Source organism: Natrix helvetica, assembly GCF_964273705.1.
Source record: "Natrix helvetica genome assembly, chromosome: 2".
Taxonomy (NCBI): domain Eukaryota; kingdom Metazoa; phylum Chordata; class Lepidosauria; order Squamata; family Natricidae; genus Natrix; species Natrix helvetica.
Window position 1 is genome coordinate 10,887,312 of NC_138552.1, and position 16,501 is coordinate 10,903,812.

Sequence of the window (16,501 nt, forward strand, 5' to 3'; positions counted from 1 at the left end):
AGGCTGCACATTTGTTAACATTAATTGGATAGCTATCAATACTGTGATCAAGTATTTTATCGGTATTTATTTTAGTGCCTTCGTAGGTCTTCAAAAAAATCTCCCAAGATTCCCAATTTGGACTCTTCAAAAATATACGTTGGGAATCTAAAACTTTGTGGAGAAAATAAATTCAAATCTGCGTTTGGATCCTTTTTATGGACTTTTACAGATGTCTAAATCCATATGCAATTTCATCAGTTTTCATACAAATTCAAAAGTAATTTGAGATCACCTTTACATTTTTCTCCAAAGTTGTAATACTCAGTTCAGGAAAATGCTGATTGCGAATGCTAATGTAAAGCCATGCCGAAGGAAAGAATTTAGTCAAAAACAATAAAAAGATGAAATAAGTGACACAATCTACTTTTTTGATCTGTGCTAAAGTATTTTTAAATCAAAGAAACGATCAGAGACAGAGAAACCATATTTGTGCATGGTACTGCCAGTGAATTGGCTTTTTAAAAAGAAAAGTCAAAAGTTATCTTAAAAACAGATCACAAAAGTTACAGACATCAGTTATTTAAACACAAGTTCCTTCAGTAAATCCAAGTTTGCAGATAATTACAAATATTCAATTTCTATCTGTTATACTAACATATTTTAAAAATGTACAGATATTATATACATAATATAAATTAAATTTTCTTGAAGTCTTACAGAGAAATATTACCATTAGGTAGAGCTTTAGCACACTTTATAAATACATTTTCTAAGATTCTGTAGAAGGTTTTGCACCTTATTCTGCATCTTTAGTCTGCCTGGTAACAAATACACCAACGTATTTAAAAGCTTTGCAACGTTTGAGGATTCTTAAACATATAGAGTTTATACAGAAATTGAGGCTTCTTGCCAAATGACAACATAATACTTCCAGTTGCCCAGTTTAGTTGCACAGGATACTGGAGAATTTGGAAATAATTGCTTACTGTTCATGTATACTTTTAAAAGGTGGCAAATGGGATCACAGCTGGTAAAGTGCCCCCTTTTCACACCTTATATTTTGTGGGAGAGAAAAGGTCCGATGTGCATGAGTAAACTGGCCACAATGGGTGAAAAATTACATGGTGGTTTGACTACCACTTTGGCTCGTGTTACTTTTCAATAAAATGTCTCACTTTTACATTATTTTACTAATGGTGAGTAAACCTAGAGAATTTGTAAGGAATATACACGAATTACAATATTCAGTTCTTTAGAAAATCCAGTGCCTACTTCATTTATTACTCTGGAAAGTGGTACTTAAAGAAAAAAGACAGTAAATAAGAAATTTGTTCTATTAGAGGCAACAATCTGGGGTTTTTTTCTTTTTTTTTTTGTTCCATGTTGAGGACCTCCAGAGGGGAGGAGTATGCCAAAGTAAAAATTTAACATATCTAATTTGAGGGAGAAATCTCCAAATTAGTGTTTGCATAATGCAGAAAAACACAAAACACAGAAAAACACAAGAGAAATAAGCAGATATTTCTACAAAACTTTCTTTTGCGTTAAAATATGAATAATAGAGAAACTTCCATTGAATAAAGTGTCATCGGGTAAAACTAGAGCACCAGGGAAAGCAGCATGGATTTTTCCACAGGGACCAAGTAGGAAAAAACCTGACACAATTTGCAGAATTATGTGGAAGCAGTGTCCCCGCAGCTATCATTTTACCACACGGTTGCAATCGTTTTATGAATTTAGCATTATGAAGAAACGGTTCCCTGGATACTAAACTTAATGACGGATAGCCATATTCAGGTGCTGAAGCTTCGGAGCAGCACTGTAAGCATTTAAGAGGAGTTAGATAGCAGATGCTCCTGTTTGCATCCATCTGTGCATCAAGATATTTAGATATTCAATACTGCAAGACATGGCCAAATGCACAAAATGTTTGCCTTTTAGGCATCAGATGTCTTGCAGACCATTATCAGTTAAAAATGGACAAGTTCTTTACTTATTTTCCGAAACAGACTAGAATGTCTTATGATTGAACCATTAGTGGAGGAGTGTCTTATGTAAGTTGGGTGCTTGATTTATTATAACACAATTATTTTGAAAAGAATGGGGCTCATCTCGCTAAAAGCTTCCTGGTCCAATATTTAACTGCCAAGCTTGCAAGAGTGAAGAATGCCAAGATCATCTGGGCACGGTTCAAAAAGGTCCTTCAATCACATTTCTTTTTTTGCTTGTAACCCTACTGGGTTTATCTAGTGAAGTGCAATGATAGGAGATTGCAGAATAGCGAATTCTGTAAATGGCTATTAAACCATATCATTGTCCCTTCCCACGGTCTCCTTTTTATCTGATGCCACTTTAATGGCTTATGATAGCCACTGAATAATAGTTGAGCAATGCTTAAAAAAACAAAAGTCGAAGAAAAATGTTTTGTAGTAGGATTTTGGACATAATTTAAAAAGTCATATTTAGAACCCGAAGGAAGATTTTTGCAAGAAATGCCATTTCTTACCTATTGTTTTGTGCATAAACATGTTGACAGAGTCTTCTGCATTAGTTTCCATGATAATTCTCCTGAAAGGCTTCCCTTGGAGTTCAGATATTAATAAATATATATATAGTGCCTAACATTGTCCTTGTAATTGGCTTGGAAACACAGCCTGACACTCCATTTCCTGCAAATGTTCTCTCTCAAAAATGCTTGGGAAACATTGGCTGCACAATGACACACAACTGAGCCAACATATCCCTATTGTGTCCTGGCACAGTCCCAAGTGCGATCATAAGGATGCTACAACTACCTTGGCAAGGAATCTGTCTCAGAGTCAATGTGGCCAGTACACCATTTTCTTCCCCAGTAAATCAGAGTAAGCTCATGACAGTCAGTGGCCTAAATGAATTCGTAGCAGCTTACAGTGAAATTATAATTTGGCATGAAGCAAACATAGAGGTTTATGGTTCCACAACTTCACATTCTTAGTGATAAGAATACGGAAAAATTATAACAGGCACCTGATGGGTTAAAGATGGACCAGGGTATCCACAAAGTATGGTAAACAAAAGGCAAAATGGCAGCCACAATAGTGCGATTGAAGTTTGCCCTGCTTTCTTAGGTATGTACCGTCATATTGTCTTTTATGTACCATATTTTACACATCTTCCTGAAGCTTTCAGGGACTAACTTGCTTCATATGCAAAGTGGCATTTTCTAGCCTCAGTACAAATTGCAAATGATGCTCTTTCCACCCCCAGTAACATCTGTTCAAACTGGGTCACATCTTTTTTTTTTTATTTTAACCTAAAGCAACTTTTTTAAAATGAGAAACTGAAGATTGAAGCTAGCTCTATCACAGGGGTTTCCACTTTGGCAACTTTAAGACTTGTGGACTTCAATTCCCAGAATTCCTCAGCCAGCCATGCTCAGCCTTCCATTCTGGCTGAGGAGTTCTGGGAGTTTGATGTCCACAAGTTTTAAAGTTGCCAAGTTTACAGACCTCTGCTCTACCACTATGGACAATCAGAAAATGGGTGGCAATCTTGGCTTTTTTTTCATTTCAACACAAAAATCCTTGAGAAACATAATTCACAAAAGTAAAGCTTACATCCTGCTTAACCAGTGCATTTGCCTTAATGGCAAGTGAGAGACAATATTTTAACATGACATCAAACAGTTCAATCCCTTCTTGTGTTTCAGGTATCAACTGCAAGATCTCCCCTCCCTCCCTCCCCCCAAAAAATCCCTCAAACAAACCAAGAAGCATCTAACCCAAGTATTTTTTTTAATCCGGAACAATTTAGCACTGATTAATTGGCATGTACTGGTTCTTTCACCATTATTTGGTCCCTATTTGAAGAGCTTCTACATTTTTGTTTCTTTTTCTCCCCTTTAGCTTTGGGAAAATTGGGCTGAAAAAAAATATATTGTGTCTTCAAACTCGGTTCAGGAATTCCAGGTTGAGGGAAGCCGGGATGTGGATAGAGTCCATGGTCAGAGAGGAAGGATTGAATGGAAACAAAACAGGGAACATGAATTTGAAGTCTAAGAGCAGCTGTGGAGGGTCGTTTCGCTCTTGCAATTGTGCCTAGAAGGAGCCAGAAGAAAATTATTAGCAAAAAACAACAACAGATAGCTGGTTGTTTTAAACCACAACCTTGCCCTCACAGCTGAGTATTGAGTTTCTCTAGAATAGGACTCATGGGGTTGAGTTTTAAGAAGGTGAGATCTAAGGGAGTCACACTATTCTCCAAAGCACCTGAAGGGAGAACAAGAAGCTATAAATGGAAACTAATGAAGGAGAGAAGCATCCTAGAACTAAGGAGAAATTTATTGACAGCTAGAACAATTAATCAGGGGAACAACTTGCTTCCAGAAGTTGTAAATGCTCCAACACTGGAAGTTTTAAGAAGTGGTTGGATAACTATTTGTTTGAAATGGTATAGGGTCTCCTGCCTAAGCAGGGGGTGGGACTAGAAGATCTCCAACTCATTTTAATCCTAATTATTCTATTCTATTCTAGACATCAACTGATACTGGGTTTTTTTTAGCAAGACTTGTAGTGGCAACTAACTTAACAGCACTGTACTATAGGATTGTTTGTTTGTCTGGAAACTAGCAGTCACTCCTGGTAGTACCTAGCTCAGAGGTTCCAACCTTGGCAACTTTTAACACTGTAGACTTCAAGTCAAAGAACCCCAGAATTTTGGGCATTGAAGTTCACAAGTCTTAAAGTTGGACACCCCTGATGTAGCTGTAGTATCTTCCCACAAGAACAGCAATGGAAGATCATAGCTAGAACTGGCCACGGCTCCACCTGGCGTACTGTGTAAATGAGAGGAAATAATCTGGCGATTTGTTCAGTGTTTTTAAATAGCAACAGCTGTCAGGCTTTGTTTCTGTTTTTAGTTTAACCTTGGATTTGGTGAAGGTGAACAATTCAGCTGCCGTTTCTCAATGTTTTATCCTGGAGTAACAGGGTAAGATTATAGTAACTAACTGTAGAGGGATAGAACGGGCAGCTGTGATTTCACATCGTTGTGTATACAATAATAATTAACATTATGAAATAGCACCTGCCATCCCAGGTCCTTGGGTAGGACATAATAGGTGGGCAAAAATACCAAATTCAGCATAGACATCTAAGTGATGGTAAGACCGACCATAATATTTTCAACTTTGTAGTTGCTCAATTCTCAGTGATTGGTGCCCACCCAAGCGGAATTTAATCCTATGCCCTACCAATCTGGCAATCTTAACTTATTCTTCATGAACTTATTTTTTCTCCGTCTGGAATTCTCCCTGGAGTGTTTGAGTCCTATCTCACTCCATTTTATTAGCCTTAACAGAATGTCACGAATGAGAAAATTCTACAAGGAGGTAATTCCTGAAGGGTCTGGGGTAGTGACAAAGGAAGAATGCGCTTTGCTGAACACATGCTCCACAGGAGTTTGCAACGTCCAGCAATGACAGCAATCAATTGGATACCACAAAATGGTTGGAGAAAAAAAAAGGAAGGCCAAAGAAAAACCTGCCACCAAACATCTTGGGACGATCTGAAAAACATCAGCACGCTTGGAGCCCAATGTGCTTGGCAAAGGACCGTGATGGCGAACCTATGGCATGCAGAGCCATATTCTCTGGCACACCAGCTGTCAGCTCTGGCGCACACTGATTTTTGGCCTTCCGGAGGGGCGGGGGAGGCTGTTTTCACCCTCCAAAGGCTTCAGGAAACCCTCCAGAGGCTGGGGAGGGTGAAAAACAGGCCCAACGGGCCAACCGGACGTTCATTCCCGAACTTGCCAACCGGAAGTTCATTCCCAAACTTCCGGTTGGCTTGTTGGGGCCGTTTTTCGCCTTTCCCAGCCTCCGGAGGCTTTCCTGAAGCCTGGGGAGGGTGAAAACAGCCTCCCCTGTCCCCCTGGATGCCCTCCGGAGGCTGGAAACCATTTCCAAACTTCTGGTTAGTCCGTTGGGATCGTTTTTTGCCCTCCCCAGCCCCTGGAGGCTTTTCTGAACATTTTGAGCACATAATTTTGGCATGCCATAAGAAAAAGGTTCGCCATCACTGGCATAGGATGTGATAGAACGGGAACAAGTTAACCTGTAGCTCAGGTGCAGGCCTCAGGTGAACAAAACTGAAACTCCACTTCTTAGCACCTCTAAAATGAGTCTCAGGTATCAAATCAGAAGAAAAGTCATCTCCAAACAGACTGCTGCCATTTGAAATAGAAAACACTAGACACCCTCGGTTAACGAGCTGGCTTAAAGGTAGCTTATGTACAGGTCGTCCTCAATTTACGAACCACATAGAGCTGAAATGATATGTTGCTAAGTGAGAAATTTGAGTTTTGCCCCGTTTTACGAATTTTCTTACCCCAGTTAAGTGAATCACTTAAGTTGTTAAATTAGTAACACGGTTGTTAAGTGAATCTGATTTCCCCATTGATAGTATAGTCTTTTTTGTCATTGTACAAAATAAATACAACGAAATTGCTCGTTAGAAAGTCAAAAAAAGGCAATCATATGAGCCCGGGACACTGCAACTGTCATAAATGTGAGTCAGTTTCCAAGGGTCTCAAGGTAGGCTTGCTGATTGTTTACAGATAGTCTTTGACTTACGGCCGGTCACTTAGATGTTCAGAGTTATGATGGACCTCCCTAAGAGTACTTATGATCCAGTTCTGAAGTTTCAGTAGCCAGACCTCCAAAGATGCATTATAACAACTAGACACAACTTTTTAATTGTCTGGCAGATGTAAAATTTCCTATATTTAGTAGAAAACTTACCTGAATGTTTCGTATGAAGGTTACTGTTACTCGCTCTTCAAACTCATTCACAGGAGTGTAAAGATTTAGTATTTTTACAATCTGAGGAGCAAAGATCAAATGAGGGTTATAGAGGAGATGCAACACACTCTACGACATCACCATTTTGTAAACAGACAACCCAGGTCCTCAACAGAACAAGCGCAGGAAATGGGTGGGATTAGAAGACAATACAGGCTCTTCATCTGCAAGCAGACCTTCAAGGGAACGGGTGGGCCTGAATGTATGCCCCATTTATCCACAATTGTACATGTTGTGTGTTCTCTGGTTCCTTAGAAGATTTGCACTAAGCAACATCTAGAGCAGTGGTGTCGAACTCGATTTCATTGAAGTCCTCATCAGGGTTGTATGACCATGCTTGACCTTAGGGGCCAGGGTGGGTGGCAGGCGGTACGCCCTGATACAGGCGTACCGGATCCTGCCCAGAGCACCGGATACCGTTCCGGTACGGTGCTCCGGAGGGCCCACCCGCCTGTCCGCGCTCCTTACCTGTGCTTTAAGCTTTTGGTGCTTCCGTGCACGTGCATGGTGCATACGGTGCCTGTGCGACGTTCCGCCGAGCAGCTGGAGCGTCGCGGAGGCTTGCGGAAGCGTCATTTGACGCTACAACGCTTGCGCGCGGACATGTGGGTGACTCCGGGGCCATTCCAACCGTACCGGTTGGAAAGGAATTCAAAACCCAACACTGGTGTGGCCAGCTTGACATCACTCGTGTCGGGGACGCCCGTGGTGGCCCAAGCACTCTGCCAGTGAAAATGGGCTCCCAAGCTCCATTTTTGGCTGTGACGGCATCCCTCAATGTTCGGCCAGCAAAAATGGAGCCACAGGCAGCACTCCCGGGTTCCATTGTTGCTGTCAGAGGCACTGCAGGCTGTTTCCAGAGTGGCTCCGTGGGCCAGATCTAAACACCCCACGGGCCATATCCAGCCCCCGGGCCTTGAGTTTGACACCCCTGGTCTAGAGGCAATCATCTCTGACGTAGACATCCATTTATGAATCTGCTGCTGTACACCACAGACATTTTGTACATACTTATGCAGATTGTGTGTATATATTTACTTCTGTAATATTCTCAAATGCCAAAGAATAATCCATCAACATTTTCAAGTACTTCCCCTGGTCACTTAAAAGGACCTTCATCAGCCACATGCTGGACACGGACAAAGTTTTGGGGAATTATTTGCAAAATATCAGCTCTACATCATTGTAATTTGACCCAAAGCAAGGATGCCTAAATTCAAATCCTTACTCTGCCTTGAAGCTCTCTGGTGATCTTCTACATCAGGGGTGTCAAACTAGTGGCCCACGGGCTGGATGCTTCACAGGCAGGCCACGCCCACCCCAGCTCCGCAAAGGGGAAAAAATGTCACGATACGTCACGTGACGGCAAGGTGACGCGGCGAATTTGACACCCGTGTTCTACACTGAATGAACAGTGTTTGAAGAAGAAAGGGCTAAAGAGGAGAACTTTATTCTCAGGTTCAAGCTTTTATCAGCTGCTCTGGGTTCGTAAATAATGTGTACCTGCTGAGTAGTGAGGGATGTGCACAAGGAACAGATGGCCTCAGCATCTTCAGGTGTTTTCTTTTTCAGCTGCAGGAGCTGTGCTGCCTGGATCAATGGTTCCAGGGTCTTGGCAGCCCCACTCTGATGCAAGTTCTTCCCTCTCAACCATTCCTCCAGCTGGCTGATGTTAAACCTGCAACCAACGGAATGAAGAGACAAGTTATGAGAAGAATTGACAAGATGGTTCTGAATCCTGCTGAGAGGATGGATTGTTTTCAACCAGCCTGGGCCTGAATCGGTTAGTAAAGGTTGTCTCTCCAAGCTCCTTGAGAGCAGCCAATGGGAAGAATTAATGAGACAGGTGGATTTTTTTTCGCGCATGCTTAGCATCTCCTTTTGTTTGGATCAACTGAGTGTAAATCCATTGGCTCCAACAGGAATTAACTGACTGGCTTGTCACCTGAGCTTGATGTCATGGATTGAAAGAGTGTGACTGATCCATAGTCACCCAGCTGCCTTTTTATGCCTAGGTCAAAATTAAAACTTATTTGATGATTGGCCCAAAATTACCCAGCCAAGTTTTGTGCCTAAGGTGGGACTAGAACAGTAGTGGGACTTGAATAACTTAACAACCAGTTCTCTGGCTGGATAGGCCTGGCTGGTTGGTCATGTGATTGGATGGGTGATGTCACTCATCACACCCAGACCCGCCTCCTGGCCACTCACCTCAAAGGCAGAGGTAGGATTCAGCTGGTTGGGGCTAATCCCACCACTGAAAAATGGCCAGAAAACAGCCCAGAAAATAAACTGAAAAATGGGCAGGGGCGGGGCCAGCCAGTGGTGGGATTTGCCAATCCATCAACTCCAAAATCTTAACTATTGGTTCACCTGACTCACTGCAAACTGGCAACAGCACACCTCTAGATTAGAACTCACCGTCTCTTGGTGATTGGCCCAAAGGTATCCAGCCAGCTTTCATGCCTAAAGCAGGACTAGGACTCACAATTCCTAGTTTCTAGCCTGATGCCTTAACCACTAAACCAAACTGGCTCTTGTTTGATGGGAAAATACTCTGATATAAAGCAGCTCCCTGTGTTTCCATCAACCTATGAATGCAGCACCCAGGCGGGTGTTGCAAGTATGAATACATTATTGCAGAGCAAACTTTAGAGACCATTTCCCGTAATATGTCACGTTGCAGGCTGCTTTCAATTCAAATGTTGTGGTGCAGTGGTCAGAGTGCAGAATTGCAGGCTAACTTTGCTGACTGATAGCTGCTTGCAATTTGGCAGTTCAAATCTCACCAGGCTCAGAGTTGATTCAGCCTCCCATCCTTCCAAGGTCGGTAAAATGAGGACCCAGGTTGTTGGGGACAATATGCTGACTCTGTAAACCACTTAGTGGGGGCTGTAAAGCAGTGTGAAGCGGTATATAAATCTTAAGTGCTATTGCTATTGCTAAGCCAACCACACCCCTGGGAAGAGCATCTGTAATAACGGAGGACCAGATTTAAACCAGATTGATCTATCACAGGGGTGTCCAAACTTGGGAACTTTAAGACTTGTGGACTTCAACTCCCAGAATTCCCCAGCCATAGCTGCCTGGGGAATTCTGGGAGTTGAAGTCCACAAGTCTTAAAGTTCCCAAGTTTGGACACCCCGATCTATCATTTCTTCTCCCTTGTTGTTGGACATAGTCCTTTAGTTTGCAATGGCTGAATAGTCAAAGGTTCTAAAGCATGAAGAGGGAATAGCACTGTTTCATGGCTGTCCACTATCACTTTCATCCATCTACAGTAGAGGCCAAAATTGTGGAAACCTTCCTTTTGTGGGGAAAAAGTGTATTTTTGAGGTTTGATGGCTAATACACCACCTTTTTTTGGGGAGTAGTACCATAAAATTAAATATATCAATGGAAAGATAATTTAATTAAGAATGTAATTCAACAAAGTTTGTTCAATTATCTGTATTCTATGAAACGTTTTACGCCAGAAGCGACCCAGGAATAAAACCCAGTTAACAGAAGCAATCATTCAATCTTGGTTTCACATTATAACAACTGCAGAACTAAAAGACTCCATGGGAGGTCGTTGTAAGGCCGTAATTCATGCTAAAGGTTACCCAATTAAGTATTAACTGACAATGGTGATAATTTTTGTATATCTCATTTTTCTACGTGTTTCACTTTCCTTCTTCATAACTGCTATTCTAGTAGCAAATCCTTCATAAAAGCTATTGCATTACATTCTTGATTCAAATTTTCTTTCCATTGTTATATAATTATGTTATTAGCCATCAAACCTCAAAAATAACTTTTTTCCCCCAAAAGCTTTACCACAATTTTGGCCACTACTGTATAGCTATGTGGTATGGTACTACTCAAAAAAAGTGGTGTTTTTAGCCATCAAACCTCAAAAATAACTTTTTTTCCCCAAAAGCTTTACCACAATTTTGGCCACTACTGTATAGCTATGTATCTCAACTTTGGCAACTTTTAAGCTCTGTGGACTTCAACTCCCAAAATTCCCCAGCCAGCATGGCTGGCTGGAGAATTCTGAGAGTTGAAGTCCACACGTCTTAAAGTTGCCAAGGTTGAGACGCAGATCTACAGGAAGTAGGACTTCCTCCTCCAACAAAACACTCAGGGTTGAATGCATCACCCACCTACCTCTTTTACCCTGAGCCCTACCTCATCTGCATGCCGGTGCTCCAAGAACACATGTCCCTTCTCAGCAGGAGGTTGTTCAAGGCCACAGCATTGATCATGTAGAAGAGCTGCTTAATGGCCTGTTGGATGATCTCTGGGTCAAGGCCCTGGTCGTACATGATGCTCAAAAACGTGTTCAGTTGGCGGATGATTGCTTCCAAGCTGTAGGTGTTCTCGCTGTCCCCTCTGCTGGAGCTTCGTTTGCGGTAACCCATCGGCTTGACTCCTGACAGGCCCTGGATGCTTTCGTTTTCCAGTACCGCAGTCACTGAGAGGTAGAAAGAAAGAAAGAAAGAAAGAAAGAAAGAAAGAAAGAAAGAAAGAAAGAAAGAAAGAAAGAAAGAAAGAAAGAAAGAAAGAAAGAAAGAAAGACTAAAACAGTGAGCAACATAAGCCGCGCAAATTCTAATTTTCTGCTAATTGTTCACAATCGGTGGCTCTTGCCTTCCTGTTCTGACCTAGGCTTCCCAAGACCATGAAGCAAACTCCTTGTCCCGACAAAAACCCCTTTTATTAATGTACTGTGAATTCTGCTCGTTCACATCCAGCCAAGTTTTTCAAGGGAGGATTTTTGGTCACAGACCTTATCTGGCTTGGAGAGCTGCCAGGCTGATATCTGCAAAACTTGGCAATGAGTCTTGGTGCAATTAAGTGAACTAATTGTCTCCTGCAAACTCCACTCCCCTTTCGCTCCTCTTTTATTTCCTCTGGGAGGAGCCATTCATCATCCACCTGTGGCCTTACTCCCAAGTCAACCCCTGTTCCTTAGCTGTTACCTTCGTCTGGCAACTCTGTGCATGCGCACATTGGGAACAGGCTCCAGCTGTTCCTCTGCCTCACTGATGTCTGACTCTGAAGGGAGCTGATAACTGGCATACGGCTCTGGCCCCCTCTCTGCCTCCAACACAGAGCCCTCATCAGAGCCTTCCCAGCGTCCAGGACTAGCCCATGTTCCTCCCCAACCTCCTCACTCTCCGAATCTGCTGCCAGCTCCGCTGGTGGGCCACAACACTTCCCTCCCCCACCCCATGCTCTCCTCCCCATGCTGGCCGAGGAATTCTGGGATTTGAAATCCATACATTGCCAAGGTTGGACAGCCCAGTTGTAGATAATCATTACTACTCAGTATTATAATTAAATGTTAAATATGTCTTTTCACCTATCATGGGCTGTAGGACGCCTTCGGCAATTTTGATGAGTTGCTGGTAGATCTGGATGGAGAGATCACTCAGGATCTGACGGTACTCGGCGAGGTCAAAGTTCTTCAGGCAATGTTCATTCTGCTTTGGGGTATTTTGGGTCATAAAACCCTGCAAAGGTAGAACAATAGAAAATAGCAATGTAACGGCAGGTTGGATTACAATTATGAAGAGAAAAACACCAAGTATTGTAAGGCGGGTAGATACAGCAAAGGTTTGTGGAGCAAATTCTGAGAACTGGAGCTTTTGGGGTAGGTTTTAGAAAAAACCCACACATTCAAGGTTCCTTTCCAAGATGGCTGAAGGGCAGTGGTGGGTTTGTACTGGTTTTACTACCTTTACTGTTGTGCGCATGTGCAGAAGCGTCCAGACAGGTGGGCGGAGCCTCCCGCTGCCGCCACTACTGGTTTGGCCGAACCAAGAGCAACCCACCTCTGCTGCAGGGTGCAATATAATTCCTATGATGTCTAAAGCAGGGGTGTCAAACTCGATTTCATTGAGGGCCGCATCAGGGTTGTGTTTGATCTCAGGGACCTGGGGGTTTGTGGCCAGGGGCAGCTCGATGTCCGTTTTAGGCTGCGATGGCCTCCTGCAGCCCACTGCCCGCAAAAATGGAGCTCGGGAGAAGTACGTGCGCCCCTCCCGAGCTCCGTTTTCACTGGCAGAAGCACTGCGGGCTGGATTTGGCCCATGGGCCTTGCCTTTGACATCCCTGGCCCAAACAAATGTTTCGGACTTCCATATATTCCTGTTACTTGTACAGGCAGATTCCCATAGGTAGGTCTGCTACCAAGAGCTTCTCTCCAAGTGACAAAGAGACCTTAGTGAACATTTGCAAAGTTAAGAATGAAGTGTGGAGTTTTATTAATATTTACCCCTACAAAGTGTGGGAAAGCGATCAGGAGACAGGAAAGGAAAACTGGGATTCATCACCTCTCCTTGCCTCAGGCTATTGGATGTTAGTTCATGAAATCAGATAAAAAGTGGGATCAGGCATTTTGTCTACCACCATCGCTGCCGTCCTGTGATTGCTAACTTAGAAGTGAGTTCAATGAGGCTTATGTTCAGAAAACTGCAAAGTTCATAGAACCAAACTATTGCTTGTTCTTTTAATTAATTGCATGTTCAGCCCAATAGTCAGATCTATAATTCACTATCATCATCAGATACTCAAATTGGAATAGTAGCTATAATTTCAAGGCAAAATTTATAAGAGGCAAAAACATATGCTAAGAGCAAATTAATTTCCTCTTGGTCAACTCTTCCATCCTGAAGAGACAGCAATAGCACTTAGACTTATATACCGCTTCACGGTGCTTAACAGCCCTCTCTAAGCGGTTTACAGAGTCAGCCTCTTGCCCCCAACAATCCGGGTCCTCATTTTACCCACCTCGGAAGGAGGGACGGCTGAGTCCACTTTAAACCCTCTCAGAATCGAATTCCAGGATGTGGGCAGAGCTAGCCTGCAATATTGTCTCCTAACCACTGGGTCATCGGAGCTCATAGACTTGGTATGGAATGGTATCATATGGTATACAGATAGTCCTCGATTTACAACAGTTTGTTTAGTGACCAAAGTTACAATGGCAGTGAAAAAAAGTGATTTATGACCATTTTTCACAGTTATGACCTTTGCAACATCCCCATGATCATATGCTCAAAATTCAAAGGCTTGGCAACTGGTTCATATTTATGACCTTTGCAGGACCCTGGGATCATTTGATCCCCTTTTGTGACCCTCTGACAAGCAAAGTCAATGGGGAAGCCAGATTCACTTAACAACCGGGTTGCTGACTTATCAACTGCAGTGATTCACTTAACAACTGGGGCAAGAAAAGTCTTAAAATGGGGCAAAACCCATTTAACAAATGTCTCACTTAACAACAAAAAATTTGGGCTCCGTTGTGGTCGTAAGTCAAGGACTTTACTCTGACAACAATCTTTACACGAGACGCCTAAATGGCAGAAAAGTCCTTAGCAAAACTTCTACTGACCTCAATGTAAATATATTCACTGTGGTCTGGAGATCTGAAGACATAAAGGTAGTCCTTGACTTACGACCACAATTAGGACTGGAACGTCTGTCACGGTGTGGTTGATAAACCAGTTACACCTAATTTTACTACCACAGTCATTAAGTGAATCGCATAGCTGTTCAATGACTCCAGCTTCCCCCACTGGCTTTGTTTATTGGAGCCCAGCTGGGAAGGTTACAAAATAATCAAGTGAACTTGGGAAGATGCAATCATTGTAAAATATGCTAATTGCCAAGTGTCCAAATTGCAATCGCATGGCCCCAGGGCCGCTGCAACGGTTGTGTAAGTGCAAGGACTGGTCATCGTTTCATACTGTAAGGTGCCCAGAGTCGCTTTGAAATGAGATGCGTGGCAAATCGGTGTGATAAATAAACAAATCCCATTTTTCAGTATTGTTGTGAACTTCAAAACATGGTTAAAGGGATGGTCATAAGCTAAGGACCACCTGTACTTCATCCCCGGTACCCCCGTTCTCTCACCGTATCTCCGCTGTATTGCTTCAGACAATGTAGGAGGCGACACGTGTTGGAAAGCCACAGTGACGTCATCTCAAAGTCATCGTTATGTTTCTAGGGAGAAGCCAAATAAATACCATGAATCTTTTCCTTTGGTCAGTTATGCCCTGAAAAGGACTAGAAACACAGCTTCCTGCTCTTGCAGCCTCTCAAGAAGGTGGCGCACAAAGAGTTGTCATTAGATAGAATCAAGATCAGGTGAAGTGTTAATACCACTTTATAATGCCTTGGTAAGGCCACACTTGGAATACTGCATTCAGTTCTGGTCACCACGATGTAGAAAAGATGTGGAGACTCTAGAAAGAGTGCAGAGAAGAGCAACAAAGATGATTAGGGGACTGGAGACTAAAACATACGAAGAACGGTTGCAGGAACTGGGTATGTCTAGTTTAATGAAAAGAAGGACTAGGGGAGACATGATAGCAGTGTTCCGATATCTCAGGAGTTGCCACAAAGAAGAGGGAGTCAAACTATTCTCCAAGGCACCTGAGGGTAGAACAAGAAGCAATGGGTGGAAACTAATCAAGGAGAGAAGCAACTTAGAACTGAGGAGAAACTTCCTGACAGTTAGAACAATTATAGAAGACCTCCAAGGTCCTTTCCAACTCTACTATTGTAATGTATTAGATGAATTAATAAGTAGGAATCCTTTCGCTTAGGACCAGGATGGCAAACCTATGGCCAGAGGTGGCGCGCAGAGCTCTCTCTGATGGCACATGAGCCATCGCCCCACGTTAACTCTGCTGTGCATATGCGCATGCCTCCCACCGGCCAGTTGGTATTCGGGTCTCTTCGGGTTTCTTCTTGCTTTTGAATGGCTGGGTTGGCAGGAGCTGAGGGAAGGATGGAAGCTCACCCCATTGCATGGAGCTCGGGTCCCGAACCTGGACTGTCAGATTTCCAATCTTAACCACTGAGTCCAAAAATAGGATCTGCGGGGAAGCGGGGAACATGCGGGGGAGGGGCAGCGTGTGCATGCGTGGGGGTAGGGTGCATGTGCAGGGGTGCGCGTGCATTGCATTTTGGGAGTTTGGGCATGAACGTGCATGCGCAATTGCGTGCACGCATGCTTTGGGCACTCAGTCCGGAAAAGGTTAGCCGTCACTGACTTAGGAGGTCTTCGCTTGAAATCTCAACCTATTATTTCCATGTCTTGTGTGGGAAAAGGAGTGCTGGATTTCCAGGGCTCTGCCTGGCAGAAAAGTTAGATCAGAGGGTCTAATTCAGGGGTGTCCAAACTTGGGAACTTTAAGATTTGTGGACTTCAACTCCCAGAATTCCCCAGCCAGCTATGGCTGGGGAATTCTGGGAGTTGAAGTCCACAAGTCTTAAAGTTCCCAAGTTTGGACACCCCTGGTCTAAAGGAAGGACCTAAAGGAGAGAGGAGCAGATGTAGTAAGGGACCATAAAGGTCCCTAGAGATGCTTCTAATTTGCTTCCTTTAACAGAATAATAGAGTTGGAAGGGACCTTGGAGGTCTTCTAGTCCAACCCGCTGCTCAAGCAGGAGACTCTACACCATTGCATTGTCCAATCTCTGCTTAAAAACCTCCAGGGATGGAGCACCCACAGCTTCTGGAGGCAAGCCATTCCACTTGATTGATCGTTCTGTCAGGAAATTTCTCCTTAATTCTAGGTTCCTTCTCTCCCTGATTAGTTTCCATTCATTGCTTCTTGTCCTGCTTTCAGGTGCTTTGGAGAATAGGTTAACCTCCCTCTCTTCTTTTTAGCAGCCCTTTAG

General features: G+C 43.2%; 1 protein-coding gene across 4 annotated transcripts in view; it reads right to left on the bottom strand.

The window, feature by feature from the left end:
- Window positions 1–468: 468 nt before the first annotated feature.
- Window positions 469–16,501, bottom strand: part of MYO5B (myosin VB) — a 330,461-nt gene continuing 314,428 nt past the window's right edge. For all 4 annotated transcript variants that reach the window (XM_081942523.1, XM_081942520.1, XM_081942522.1 and 1 more), the window contains 6 exons: window positions 14,726–14,815; window positions 12,171–12,321; window positions 10,994–11,279; window positions 8,324–8,498; window positions 6,761–6,841; window positions 469–4,058 (listed from right to left, as the gene is read on the bottom strand). In XM_081942523.1, coding sequence (XP_081798649.1) covers window positions 3,906–4,058; window positions 6,761–6,841; window positions 8,324–8,498; window positions 10,994–11,279; window positions 12,171–12,321; window positions 14,726–14,815 — 936 coding nt within the window. In that variant the 3' untranslated portion in view covers window positions 469–3,905. The remainder of the gene's footprint in view (window positions 4,059–6,760; window positions 6,842–8,323; window positions 8,499–10,993; window positions 11,280–12,170; window positions 12,322–14,725; window positions 14,816–16,501) is intronic.